This window comes from Oncorhynchus kisutch, linkage group LG19 (assembly GCF_002021735.2).
Source record: "Oncorhynchus kisutch isolate 150728-3 linkage group LG19, Okis_V2, whole genome shotgun sequence".
NCBI classification, from domain to species: Eukaryota; Metazoa; Chordata; class Actinopteri; order Salmoniformes; family Salmonidae; genus Oncorhynchus; species Oncorhynchus kisutch.
In genome coordinates this window covers 10,768,976-10,783,975 of record NC_034192.2, presented here as the reverse complement: position 1 = coordinate 10,783,975, position 15,000 = coordinate 10,768,976, and the positions used below count along the sequence as shown (strand labels likewise).

At 45.3% G+C, this 15,000-nt stretch overlaps 1 protein-coding gene across 1 annotated transcript in view; it reads left to right on the top strand.

Annotated features, from left to right (window-relative positions):
* Positions 1-10,900, top strand: part of LOC109882676 (transcription factor SOX-5-like) — a 13,754-nt gene extending 2,854 nt beyond the window's left edge. Inside the window, exon 2 of the mRNA XM_031797542.1 lies at positions 10,071-10,900. Within this exon, the coding sequence (XP_031653402.1) occupies positions 10,071-10,407 (337 nt within the window). The 3' untranslated portion in view covers positions 10,408-10,900. The remainder of the gene's footprint in view (positions 1-10,070) is intronic.
* The last annotated feature ends 4,100 nt before the right edge of the window (positions 10,901-15,000 follow it).

Below are 15,000 nucleotides of genomic sequence, written 5' to 3'. Positions count from 1 at the left end.
GATGGATACAAGATGAGAATGGTTTGTTTTTAGGAGCTTAGTGTGGCGTAAATCACAACCATTTTCGCCCTATTTACAGTCATTTCTGCTGAGTAATATTTGAATATACGATGATGATGATTAATATATCTTTATACTAGTGTGTGTTAATGTGATTATTATAATGAAATGTTATTATTGTCATTATAATATTATACTAATATTGTTGTGTATTTTGGTATTATTATAAATCTTTCTTTAAGTTGTCTCACTGACATTTTGTTCAGTCGTGGAAATGATTTGATGGCTCCTTCAAATACAATGACATCTTTACTAAGAATGTCTGTGATGCTTGTATGAAATACTGGAATAGAGTGATTTCGCTGACATAGCTGTGGTATGAGTGTATCTGACAGATTCTGTGGTCAAAGTGACAGATTCCACAGGGACAGCGAGAGAGAGAGGATAGAGTGAAGGTATAGAGAAACAGAGAGAGAGAGCGTATAGAGAGAGGGTAACAGAACGAGAGGAAGAAAGAGACCGATAGATAGAGAGAGAGAGATGCAGAAGTAAAGGGAAAAGAGCGAGATTGATCGTAAGGAAGGAGCAGAGATGAGGAAGGGGACTCCTAGGGGTGCTGAGGGGAGCAGTGTGGAACTCTCACTCTCTACCGTTTGTCCCTGTGAGTTTATTGGGGGGGGGGGGGGGGGGGTCGTGGTGTAATGTCACCTTTTATGAGTGGGTCCACACCAGATGTCTAAACACCTAAATGTTCCTAATGAGTAAAGCTGCATAAATGGTTATAAAAGAACACTTCAATTTCTGCTGCTAAAATAATAGGTAGAAATTTGTATTTTAGTGTGTCATCATTGCATTGGTATTGCATTGTAATACATTGTGGGATATTACTGTAAAGTAGGACAGCGGATTTTGTTTTGTGGTAGTGTAATTTGTTACTGTTTGAAACTTTTACATTGAATGGAATTCATTCAGGAATTATGGGAATCAAAGTGTGTAATGTGAATTAAAGTTGACCTGTAGTAAATTGGATTTATGTAGCATTAACTAGAAAAGCATTGCGGATTAAAATGGTTAAGTGTTTTAAAGGGACAGGGTGGCTGTTACGGACTGTTATGAGAAAGCGGGGTACAGTGTGTGTGTGTGTGTGCGTAATTGAGTGGTGTGTCCGTGGTCTGAACACTAATGCAGACCTTGTCCCCTCTCTCCCTTTCTCTCTCTCTCTCTCTCTCTCTCTCTCTCTCTCTCTCTCTCTCTCTCTCTCTCTCCCTATGGCCTCTCTGGGCCTCTTTCTCTCTCTCTCTTTCTCTCCCTCTCTCTCTTTCTCTCTCTTTCTCTCTCTCTCTCTCTCTCCCTCTCTCTCTCTCTCTCTCTGTCTCTCTCTCTCTCTCGCTCTCTCTCTCTCTCTCTCTCTCTCTCTCTGTCTCTGGGTCTTTCTCTCAGACTGGTCCATTGTCTGGCCCATATTGTAAGTCTGCCGAGTGGCTTGATAACCGTGTCTCCATGTTGGAAAAAAGAAAGAAAGACAGACAGAAGAATAGCAGAGCAGAATGCTAAAGGCTCTCCCTCTCTCTCCCTCTCTCTCTCTCCCTCTCTCTCCCCTCCACTCTCAACCCACAGACCTCCCCAGTGCTGTCAGCTGACCTCTCTAACAGCCAATCGGCGACTGATAAATTAGTTTCGGTAGTTTGGAGGCGAAAGTGCAGAGGACTTTTCTCTGGCCGCCCCGCTTGTGTCCCTCTGTCTGTGTGTCTGTCTTCTCTGTTTGGGTGGGGGTCTTTTGGGTTCATTGAGGGAGGCTAACGAGAGATGGGTCACATGGCCAGGGGTTAGAGGTCAAAGTTTAGGGCAGACTATTGCATCGTGGTCGGTTGGAGTATTAAAAGTCAGAGGCTGTTGATTTTGAGAGGGGAAGAAGCCAAGCGAAGTCCTGTCCTGGGATTCTCTCATTCCTGTGTCCTCTGTCCCTCCATCCCGCCTTCCATCCCCCTCTCTCTCCCTCTTTCCATCCCTGTACGCCCCACAATGACAGACAGTGTTAGTCTCTTTGGCCTTACCCAGGGTGGTACAATAGCAACTCTGTGTCTGCAGGTAGGGAGGGGGACGGGGGAAAGGGGGAGGAGGGGAAGAGGGAGGGAAGGAGGCCATTTGGGTGAGGTGGGAGAGTTTCAAAGGACGGGGCAAAAGGGAGAGCCCAGCTGTGAATAAGTGTGTGGATGTGGATGTGAGTGTGTGCTTTCGCCTGTCTGCGTTCCTGTTTCCTTACGGGTGCGCGCGCGCATGTGTGTGTGTGTGTGTGTGTGTGTGTGTGTGTGTGTGTGTGTGTGTGTGTGTGTGTGTGTGTGTGTGTAGAGAGAGACTGTTCAGTCTGCTGTTGTTTCTCTTCTATCCGTGGGCCACTCCAGAGAGCTGAGTGAGACTCTGTCTGGTGTTTTTTACAGGGAGCCGTAGAGAGTGACTGAGACAAATGGACAAGACTTTTTATGGATGAGCTGAACAACTGGAGTCTAAACAGTGAGCGTCACACAATGGAAAATCTGTGTTCATCTGTCAATAAACATTAAGGCTCCACTTCTTCCCTCATAAGCATCAGGGAATAGGTCTGAAAAGCAACGGCGACGTTGTCGTTTTGCCGTTTTTCTCCCTCTCCTTTCTCACGGCCGAGCCCCGCGACTGTCAGCTCAACCAGCCCAGAAAGAGAGAGAGAAAGAGAGACCGAGTGAATGACTGGCGGCCTTTTTCAGTCCCATTTCATTTGCTTTATTTTCCCCAGCTAACCCTCATATGGAAGCTCTCCAAGGTAAAATGTCAGTGAAATCACAGCGTGGTGACTCAGTCTGAAGAAAGAAATAACAATTACAACAACATGACGAAGTATGCAGACTGCTGCAATGAGCAGTGATGACTATCTACAGCCCAGGCAGGACAGAACAGGAGTGTGTGTGTGTGTGTGTGTGTGTGTGTGTGTGTGTGTGTGTGTGTGTGTGTGTGTGTGTGTGTGTGTGTGTGTGTGTGTGTGTGTGTGTGTGTGTGTGTGTGTGTGTGTGTAAGGCAGTCTAGGGAGGTGGTGGTGAAGGAAGCACTGAAGCACTTTGGGGACCACAAACTACATGAGCTGGCCCTCTGTCCTCCCTGACAGTACACACACACACACACACACACACAGCCGATGTTCAAAGTCCCAAGTGTGTGTGTGCGTGTGTGTGTGATGACATTGATGACAGTGACATTAGCCACTGTCTTATTGCCTTTTGTGGTTAATCTGGACAGGAAACGCGGTCGCTCCCTCAGCCTCCATTTCAGAGAAAAAAACAGAGGGCGCTTTGTGTGTGAGTGTGCGTCTGTGTCGGTGCGTCATGTTAGCATACAGTACATCTGCAATAATGCTACAAGGTTTCTCTCATTCCTTTATACACTCTCCTCTTGTCATCACCCATATGACATTGAACATGTAACTGGAACGGAATAGATAGAATGACAGTCAAGTCAATGAGAGTGGTTGGTGTGTGTGTGTAGCCTACTAGCTGAAACTACTAGCCACTACAATGACCAGGGAATATCACTGACTCCATTGAAGTGTGGAGTCCTTAAGTCCACTAGCTTATGTGTTCCCTTTCTCCTGTTGCAGCCTCACTGTTCCCACTGACAGAAAGGACAGCCTATTAATAGATATTAGGCAATATCCTTAAGAGTCAGACAAGACACAGAGAGGAGGAGGAGGAGAGGAGGAGGAGGAGGAGGAGAGGAGGCGGGGGGACAAACAGCTGATTGTGTAAAGAAGGATCACTCAGTAAGACAATACTACAAGCTAGCTCAGTGCTTCACCTCAGGGAGGGAGGGAGGGAGGGAGGGAGGGAGGGAGGGAGGGAGGGAGGGAGGGAGGGAGGGAGGGAGGGAGGGAGGGAGGGAGGGAGGGAGGGAGGGAGGGAGGGAGGGAGGGAGGGAGGGAGGGAGGGAGGGAGGGAGGGAGGGAGGGAGTTAATACCATAGTTCAATACCTGATGGACCATTGGTTTACAGTCATTCCTCAGGTGTTATACAGTGTACCTATGGACATGCTGAGGTTTTCTGTACTGCTGTTTGATACACTGTTCTGTTCCCTTACCTCAGACACAGCTGTAAAGTTCTCTCTCACACACACATGCTTTCACCTGACTGACAGGTAGTAAGGGAAGGGTCGCACAGAGATGACGTCACTACCTCTTGGGAATATGGATTTAAAGCCCCATTTTGATGTAACGTTGTAATTATTTTAAGCAGTGGTAACTGGACCTATATGAGCTTCTAATATTGATTTGTATCTGTTTAATATGCATGTTTATTCAGCAATTGAAATACAGGATCACAATTCAAATAGAGAATAATGGTTGTGTACATAAGACAGTTAATGTAGTATTCTCTAGAAAAACATTCTGATCTCTGTAGAAGAAGAGGAAGAATTATTACTAAGAGAGGGAAAGATAGATGAACAGAGAGATTTAGAGAAAGAAAGCGAGAAAGAGACAGACCAAGACAGAGAGATAGAAGGAGAATGAGACAGATAGAGAGAGACAGAGAGAGAGAGAGAGAGAGAGAGAGAGAGAGAGAGAGAGAGAGAGAGAGAGAGAGAGAGAGAGACAGAGAGAGAGAGAGAGAGAGAGAGAGAGAGAGAGAGACAGGGAGAGAGAGAGAGACAGAGAGAGAGAGAGACAGAGAGACACCATTGTAAATACAACCCATATTTATGCTTATTTATTTTATCTTGTGTCCTTTAGCCATTTGTACATTGTTAGAACACTGTATATATATATATAATATGACATTTGTAATGTCTTTACTGTTTTGAAACTTCTGTATGTGTAATGTTTACTGTTAATTTTTGTTGTTTTTCACTTTATATATTCACTTTGTATGTTGTCTACCTCACATGCTTGGCAATGTTAACACATGTTTCCCATGCCAATAAAGCCCTTGAATTGAATTGAATTGAATTGAATTGAGAGAGAGAGACTGAGACAGAGAGAGACAGAGAGACAGAGAGACTGAGACAGAGACAGAGAGGGCGACAGAGAGACAGAGAGACTGAGACAGAGACAGAGAGGGCGACAGAGAGACAGAGAGAGCGAAAGAGAGCAGTCTGAAGGTGTGTGTAATATCATCTAGCATATAGGAGATGACTGCTTTGTTTCTCACTCAGTCTTCATGAAACAAATCTTTACCCCCGTCGGAGCACCTCTAAGATGAATCATTTAACACATCGCTACTGGGATGTGTGGAGACACGGGGCTCAGTGTGTGTGTGTGTGTGTGTGTGTGTGTGTGTGTGTGTGTGTGTGTGTGTGTGTGTGTGTGTGTGTGTGTGTGTGTGTGTGTGTGTGTGTGTGTGTGTGTGTGTGAGAGTGTGTACGTGTGTCTCTAGATGTGTGTATGTCATCTCGTTCCTCTCTCTGTGCAGAGTCGTCGTTGAAGTGGGTCATTTGTGCTGGACTGGCTGGTGTTAAGTGAGTTAACCACCGGGCAGTCAGTCTGTGACGGGGATTAACAGTCAATCAGTCTACTTGGGTAGTTAATGGACAGTGTATTTGGCCGATTAGTGACTTAACAGTACATGTACATGTGTAATATGAGAGGGACTTCATCATCAAAGAGATGAAGTCGTCCAGGGGAAGTGGTTCTTTAATCTAAGCTTAGTAGCTAACACTAACGCTCAGCCAGGGTGTGTGTGTGTGTGCGTGCGTGTGTGCACAGTTGAGAGAGGAAGGTAGAGAGCTGGACACCTGAGTCGTGAGCTCTGAACACATCAGATGTCCAGTTCTCTTTCCAGTGTTTCCCGTGCTGTCGATTTAAAAATATTGTTTTTACATGATGTATTGGTCGGATGGTTGGCGCGTCGAGCATCGCTGCATGTTCAGTTTGCCATGAGTGCCAGTGGTGTGTGTGTGTGTGTGTGTGTGTGTGTGTGTGTGTGTGTGTGTGTGTGTGTGTGTGTGTGTGTGTGTGTGTGTGTGTGTGTGTGTGTGTGTGTGTGTGTGTGTGTGTGTAATGGCCCGGTGTGTCTGTATGTGCCTGGTTGTATTTTCCCGGCTGCCGTGGAGAGAGGGGAGGTGTCTGGCATGTCTGTCTGTGTTCGCGCCACAGAAGGAAGGACTGAAATTATGCTAATGGTCGCTAATTATGACCTTGGAGACTGGCTTAGCTGCCAATGTATCGACTTAATAAAGCCCTTCTTTTTAATCCCAACACCACTACTGTACATGGGTTCAATGTTTCATGGAGCAGCCTCTTGTGCAGGACAGGTCTGCCAACTTGAAATGAAATAGCTGCTATAACCTGCTCACCCGGTGTGCTGAGTTCTATAGTGATTAGACATCAAAGGCTTGGAGGGAAATATCAATTTTATTGCTCAAGAGGAGAGCTGTGAAAGGAAGGATGGAGGGGATGGAGAGGTGAGAGGATGGAGGGGTGAGAGGGAGATGGAGGGAGGAGAGGAGGGCACAGCAGAGGGGAAGAAAGAGGGGGGTGGAGGGGTGAGAGGAGGAGAGAGAGGGTGTTGTGTCTAACCTCAGGAATATTCCGGAGTCACAGCATCCAACAGACTGGGTTCTTGTTCTCCTGGGAGGTGTGTGACCTGCCCAAAAGTTGCTCTTAGGTACACAGATCTAGGATCAGCGTACCCTCCCTGCTGCTACCCTTAACTATTCGGCGGTAAAACCCCAAACTGACCTTAGATCAGTGTCCAGGGTTACTACTCCAGTCCTGTGTGGTGTCTAGAGGACATGGGAGGAGTGCAGCTGGGAAGAGAGGTGTGGACAGGACATGGGTGGAGGGGCGGTGGTCTGGTTAAGGTGGGGTGGACTGAGGGCGGTTGTGTGTGTGTGAGGAGGGGCTGTGTTTATCTGAGTGGTGTGTGTAGGGTGTGTGTGTGTTTGTGTGTGTGTGTGTGTGTGTGTGTGTGTGTGTGTGTGTGTGTGTGTGTGTGTGTGTGTGTGTGTGTGTGTGTGTGTGTGTGTGTGTGTGTGTGTGTGTGTGTGTGTGTGTGTGTGTGTGTGTGTGGAGCAGGAACAAAAGGCTCCAGTGTGTGAGAGTGAAAGGAGGTAAAGTAAACAGCCTGTGATGAGGACAGACCTGCTGTGTGTGTGTGTGTGTGTGTGTGTGTGTGTGTGTGTGTGTGTGTGTGTGTGTGTGTGTGTGTGTGTGTGTGTGTGTGTGTGTGTGTGTGTGTGTGTGTGTGTGTGTGTGTGCGTGTGTGTGTGTGTGTGTGTGCGTGTGCGTCGCGTGGCCTATAGTTGATACAGCTGGGCCTTCCTCTCTCCCTGCCCAGAGTGTTAAACACTGGGGGAACTCAACACACACTTTCTAACGTTTCACAGATGATAAAGATATATATTTAGAAATATCACAATTGTTTTCATTTCTACACTTTCTTGTGGTAAAGATATATATTTAGAAATATCACAATTGTTTTCAATTCTACACTTTCTTGTGGTTTTGGAAAATCTTGTCTTACCTTCTCCTTTCATTTGATCATTTGTCAGCATCACTGCTGCTGCTGTGTTCGAAGCATGTGTAGATAGATAAGGGAATTCTGGAATAGGCATGTGTAGATAGATAAGGGAATTCTGGAATAGGCATGTGCAGATAGATAAGGGAATTCTGGAATAGGCATGTGTAGATAGATAAGGGAATTCTGGAATAGGCATGTGCAGATAGATAAGGGAATTCTGGAATAGGCATGTACAGATAGATAATGGCATTCTGGAATAGGCATGTGCAGATAGATAAGGGAATTCTGGAATAGGCATGTGTAGATAGATAAGGGAATACTGGAATAGGCATGTGCAGATAGATAAGGGAATTCTGGAATAGGCATGTGTAGATAGATAAGGGAATACTGGAATAGGCATGTGCAGATAGATAAGGGAATTCTGGAATAGGCATGTGTAGATAGATAATGGCATTCTGGAATAGGCATGTGCAGATAGATAAGGGAATTCTGGAATAGGCATGTGCAGATAGATAAGGGAATTCTGGAATAGGCATGTGTAGATAGATAAGGGAATACTGGAATAGGCATGTGCAGATAGATAAGGGAATTCTGGAATAGGCATGTGCAGATAAATAAGGGAATTCTGGAATAGGCATGTGCAGATAGATAGGGGAATTCTGGAATAGGCATGTGCAGATAGATAAGGGAATTCTGGAATAGGCATGTGTAGATAGATAAGGGAATTCTGGAATAGGCATGTGTAGATAGATAAGGGAATTCTGGAATAGGCATGTGCAGATAGTAGAATATACAAGGCAGCATATAGGCATATTGATATAGATAGAAGACTATACATGTAAGTGCAATGTAGCAATTTACGACTATACATGTGTACTATTGACACCCATATATTCCCCCCCCCCCCCCCTCCTCCTCCAGGTCAGTGTTACGGTCCTGGAGTGTTGTAGTTCTAGACCACAGTGGGACTGTTGGGGAGGCCTGAGTCTGAAACAGACACACAGGTTGTGTCCCAATACCCATAATTATGTTGTAAATAGTAGGCGTTTTGGGTACGCGAAAATAGGTTTTATAGTATGTGACCTTTTGTATGCTTTAAACGCCAGGAGGTCACACTCATTTCGGCTTTTCATCTAGTAGATTTCGCTGCACGCTACTGAGGAACGAGAATAGCTGATAATCAGATATGCTGACACCCTGTCACAAAACACACGAATGGCGGGAATACATGCAATTGCATTGGAGGAAGCATTCTCAGTCTGGATGAGCCCAGTATGTTTATGTTGCTTATTACATTCGATGTTCCTCAACAGTACGTTGTAAATAGTATGTAGTACGATTAGTAAAAGGTAAGCCTTTTTTAGTCCGTAGTAGGCAAGACAGATTTCAGACACATCCCCAGACGAGACAGAGGTGACTGGATTACTGGACTATTAATTAATACAGTGTAGAATTAAAAACAGAGAGCTCACGGAATACTGGCAGCTGCCACTCACTTCCTTGAAAGAACACTCAATACATTTGGCATCTGTTTGAACCTCTAGGGACAGCAGTCCTGCTCAGAAGGTTTACGTATTCTCCTGTTTGTCTCCTCCTTCTTTCTCAAACAGAATGGTTGTTGGTGGCGGTGCAGGAAATGCAGTTTAGAATCTTGGGCTCCTAGCCTGTTGCTCCTCGCATGTCTGACTTTCAGCGTATACATTAGTGTTTCGTATTCTCCTCCCTCCATCTCTCTCCTTCTCTCTCTCCCTCCCTCCCTCTCTCTCCTTCTCTCTCCTTCTCTCTCTCCCTCCCTCCTCTCACCCTGTGTCATCGTAGCAGTAACTTCAAGGCTGAGCGAGAGCCTTTGAAAGCACTTAGGGAGACGCTGCCAGCCGCATTAAACTCTATTATTGGAACGTTTTCATTTTGTCCCTATTCACCGGGGGGCACATTTATGTTGGGGAGAGTTGATCTGCTAGATGCCACTGTTCTTCCCCTCCCTCTGCTTTCAATGGGAAACAAAAGCAAAGTAACAAATGCACAGCCTCTATGGTTGTTATTTTCACTGGTATTGTCAGGGCCGAGGTTTTCATACACATCACTGTCAGCGTGCTGCTGGAGTGAAAGGGCCTGTGTCAGGCCTCGGCCATTTGTCATAAAATGTCAGCCCAACCCGGCTCCATTTGCAGTAATGGGTTATTGCGTACCGTGTGTGTGTGTGTGTGTGTGTGTGTGTGTGTGTGTGTGTGTGTGTGTGTGTGTGTGTGTGTGTGTGTGTGTGTGTGTATGAACGTTGAAAGGAGCTGATGGTAAACATGGATGTGATTGTGCTTTTCCTCTGGCTAGCGGAAGTAGATTATTGACTCTATATTATTATAGTGTGTATTGTCTGCTGAGAGAGAGAGAGGGATTCAGAGACACAGAGAGCGGGCCATTGGGGACCAATGAATAATAGGAAATGAATCATGATTAACTATTTCTATAAATATAACTATTGAAATGGATCAAAGACTAGTGTTTCTCCCACTGTCACCCACAGCTCATATTACATCCCTGAATGTTTCATACTCACTCTCCCTCTCTCTCTCTCTCTCTCTGTTTTTTTCCAGGATGTCTTCCAAGCGACCAATCTCTCCATATGGGGGGACAGATGGAGAAGTAGTCATGGCAACCAGCAGACAGAGACTGGAAGAGGAAGAGAGAGATGACGGACAGGCTGTCATGCACCTCCCCCTGACTCCCTACTGCAGCAAGGTGTCCCCCCTCTCTCCCCGCCCCCTGGACAGCCCCCCCACCCTGCACAGTGCCATGGTAAAACAGCCCCTCATTGTCTTCATATCATTTATTAACTGCTCTTATTGGCTACTTGGCTTTGTTTCGACTCTTCTTATTGGTCGTCTGGATTTTAAATCCTGCCACGCTGTTGAGTTGGAAGTTGGCACTTAAGGACAGATCTTCGGATCCGTTTGTCCTGATCTCGACCATAAGGGGGCTAAACGGAACATAGCCGTTGACAGGAAGTGACAGTCCCCAGCTATCATCGACTGAGACAGAGTCATTTAGCATTGTGTTAAAGGACTGTTTATTAGACTGTAATTACAGAGAGTTGTAGTTATGGCGTCCGGTTTTGAAGTAACACATACTTCCAACAGAGGAAATGATATCGGAGGGAAACTGGACACAAAAGATGCTCTTATGGTGTGAACTGCGTTTCCTTTTAGTTTTAGTGTGAAAGCCCATGTTTGTGCTGTATCGAGGCATGGAGACGGCGAGGCATGGAGACGCGGGACATGTGTGACTGTCAATGTGAGCCATGTCAGTGAGTCATGTTCTGCTGGGAAAAGGGTGACTGTGTGTGGTGACAGTAAATGCATATCATCATTTCGATGTGTAGTTTGGTGTGTGTGATGTGTGTTTTATGTATACTGTGTAGATCTGTGTGTGTGTGTGTGGTGTGTGTGTGTGTGTGTGTGTGTGTGTGTGTGTGGTGTGTGTGTGTGTGTGTGTGTGTGTGTGTGTGTGTGTGTGTGTGTGTGTGTGTGTGTGTGTGTGTGTGTGTGTGCGTGTGTGTGTGTGTGTGTGTGTGTGTGTAGCCTCAGTAACCCTCATAGTTTCCCTCACGTTAGCCTCACGTCGAGGCCCACCTGAAGAGCAGCTAGCTAGCAGCAGCACATGATCTACAGACACTTCCCCTGTACTGCTGATAAACCACCACACAGCAAATGTTGTGAGATGACTCTGGCTGTAAAACAATGAAAGGGTGATTAAGGACCATAATGGTAAGCTAATTCTGGAATTAACCTGCTGATTGCACATCAGACTGGACTCTGCTGCCTGTCAGACAACAGTCACTGACTGTAAACCAAAGTCCTCTCTTTTTCTTTCTCTCTCACCAGGAAGATATACTTTATCATGGCATACTGTTGACAGTAGGTATTGGTCCTGATGTTTGGGAGACTTTATCATGGCATACTGTTGACAGTAGGTATTGGTCCTGATGTTTGGGAGACTTTATCATGGCATACTGTTGACAGTAGGTATTGGTCCTGATGTTTGGGAGACTTTATCATGGCATACTGTTGACAGTAGGTATTGGTCCTGATGTTTGGGAGACTTTATCATGGCATACTGTTGACTGTAGGTATTGGACCTGATGTTTGGGAGACTTTATCATGGCATACTGTTGACAGTAGGTATTGGTCCTGATGTTTGGGAGACTTTATCATGGCATACTGTTGACTGTAGGTATTGGACCTGATGTTTGGGAGACTTTATCATGGCATACTGTTGACTGTAGGTATTGGTCCTGATGTTTGGGAGACTTTATCATGGCATACTGTTGACTGTAGGTATTGGACCTGATGTTTGGGAGACTATATGTTATTACCTTGGTAATGTTAAGCTAATAGTGGGAGGTATTTTTTTACTGAGTTGCTGGAACAGGTATTGGTTTGAAATTTGAAAATGTTTAGTCATGATTATTGTTTTAAGTGTGATGAATCACGTATTAATTAATAATTTAAGTATTAATTAGATTTCTTTTTATTATTATTATTATTTGTATTATTTAGGCCTATGCTACAAATAGCATCTCCGCCATCCGTACGTTTTACAACACTATAAATGTCCCTATACATGAGATGCGACTTGAGCCAGTTGGTTGACTGACACCAGAAACAGTAAAAAGGAGACTGTGGAGGGGTGTGCCCGCATAATATTTGATGTGGATTATTAAAGCGCGACCGAGCCGTCTCCTGGACAGGGTGGATTTAGCGCAAGCGGCAAAGCTTGGCATGTGTAAGATGTACAATTTTGCTACGGCTTTGCCCTCTCAATCCGCTCTGCGCTGACTGGCAGAAGAGTTGAGTGAGAGAGAGCTTTACACCGCGCGCCTCGGAGGGGCTTTGTCACGGCAATTGTATAAAGTGATATGGGAGAGGAAATGGACTGCGCTCGTCCCCGGGTAGTGGCGGCTGTAGAGGCAGCATCCGCCAGGAGATTACCGCGCTTTATCTTGTCATGGTAAATTAACACGGCAGCGAGGCGCGCTCCCCAACAAACTGACCTCTTCATCTCTCCAAACTGCTACTCCGAGTTGAGAGGAGAGGAGGTGCAGTTAAAAAAACGTTTTTTTCCTCATGTGTGTTTGTAGCAGTAAATGAAGGGCCTTTTTTTTCTTTCTTTCTCCACTTCTTCCCCTGAGTTTTACGGTTAGGAGCCTAATCAAACAGCTGAATTGTGTCAGTGGGGGAAGGGTTTCACAGACAGGTGGTAATGGATAGCTGTTAATTACTGTACCTTTTGTCCATTTAATGAGGTCCTGCCGCGCGCTCATGAAAGACAAAAACAGCAACAACAATATTCATCTGCTTAGTTCAGGTCCAAATTATCCAGGCGCCGCCTGCCTTCGATTCGATTTGATTTTTTTCGTATGGATTGTGACAGATTTGAAGCAGCACACCAAGCAGTCTTAAACCAAACGCAGTGGTCACACTTAGTTTCCCCTGCCAGTGCTGTCATAATGAATTAACACATGCTTGCTTGTAGACAATTAAGGGCCTCTTTAAAATATTGGCATGCATTGATTTAATAAACTGTTATTTAAAATATACAAAATAAAAACTGCACATTTCTGTTTAGGTACATTTAACTGGAATATCTCAACCATTTTGTGCAATGATATAAAAACAACAACTGACCATAGAAGTAGTATTATTATCATTGCATTTTAATATATATATATTTTTTAAAGTTGTGATTATTATTGTGAAATTGTAAAATATGCAATATTAGATTAAATAAGAACAAGTTTGTAACTGCAGTGTGTGGATGGGATGGGGGATGGAGTAGTTTTAGGTTATGTGAGGTGAGTATTTGTCCTCCAAGCTGAGATAAAATGGGAGGTGGGGTAAGGAGTGGGGGGGTAGGGTTAGGCCGTGAGTAGGCCAACCGGTGTGTGGGGATGCCACAGCAGGCTCAGAGTCAGAGAGCAGACAAGGTGTGTGTTTAGCCCCGCGCTAAAAGGGATTGGAATTGTTTGAGCAGTGTGTGTGTGTGTGTGTGTGTTTGTGTGTGTAGCAGCGCTGGCTTAAGACCAGCGACTAGGTGTCAGCGTCACCTCCAGGAGTGAGCACTTACATCCCGTAGCCTGTGTGTGTGTGTGTGTGTGTGTGTGTGTGTGTGTGTGTGTGTGTGTGTGTGTGTGTGTGTGTGTGTGTGTGTGTGTGTGTGTGTGTGTGTGTGTGTGTGTGTGTGTGTGTGTGTGCTTCAGGTGCCTCCTGTGACTCCCACTGCCAGATTGGCAGATCAGCCATGCCTTAATTGTCGACACCACGGCACCACACATTAAACACATACACCTTCCCAACTTGGAGACATGGCAGGGAATTGCACCCCCTCGATTGCTACTGTTAGTGTTGCTCTGCTCTGCTTCAAACCCACACAGGGTGGAGGGGTGTGTGTGCTCTGATGTACCCAGAGAGAGAAAAATGTACCCGGAGAGAGAGGGAAAGACAGAGGGAGAGAGGGAGAGAGAGGGAGAGAGAGGGAGAGAGGAGAGAGAGAGAGAGAGAGAGAGAGAGGGAGAGAGAGAGAGAGAGAGAGAGAGAGAGAGAGAGGGTAGACGGAAACAGAGAAAGAAAAAGAAAGAAACAGAGACCCACTAAGGTAAATGGGTAGGTTTCTCCTGGAGGGCAACGGAGAGAATAAAGGAGGGAAGAGGAAGACGGAGGAATAAAAAGAGAGAGGGAACAGCAGCTGTGCTGGCGGAAGGAAAAAATAAGCATTTTGCATTTTTTTTGGCAAGAGTTAAGTGTGTTTTAAATCTGCCTCTCCTCACAGATGAGCTTAAGAAGACAACCAGTTGTTTAATTCTGTTCCCATGCAGAGGCACTAAAAGGGATAAAGAACGGAGAGAGAGAAGGAGAGAGGCGCAGTTTCACTTTGTTACAGCCGTTCGGAAGAGAATTGACATCTGCAAACTAAAGGCAGCAGAACCACCCACACTGTCAGCCTGCCACATCAAATACATAGATTCACACTCACTGGCGCATGCTACAAACATACTGGCACTCACACAAACATACTTAAACACCACCCAAGCATATACAGACATGCACACAGACACAGACAAATATGCATACACACAGTCTTCTTTAAAGGCAGAGACTAACATTTACAGTATTTATTAATACATCTATATTATTAAAACATGCTCTCTCTAGCGCACCCCCCCCCCCCTCTATATTATAGTATAGAGGGAGAGTATAAGCCATTTAAGTTGCTGATATGTGGATGACAGTATCTGCTCTCTGCTTCGCACAGAAATAATGTCAAAGTGTAGACGACTTTGAAGAGCAATCGTGTGTTAGTTCTCTTTGATTAAGAAATGACCCTCATTGTGGCCGTCTCAACATGACATCTGTGCAGATTTGAAGGAAAAGAGATCCAAGCGTTCTCCTCCCTCCATCCCTCCATCTCGCTCTCTTTCTGTTTGTTTTGTTTTCAAGACATCTTTTCTAGAAATATAGAGTGCTGCTT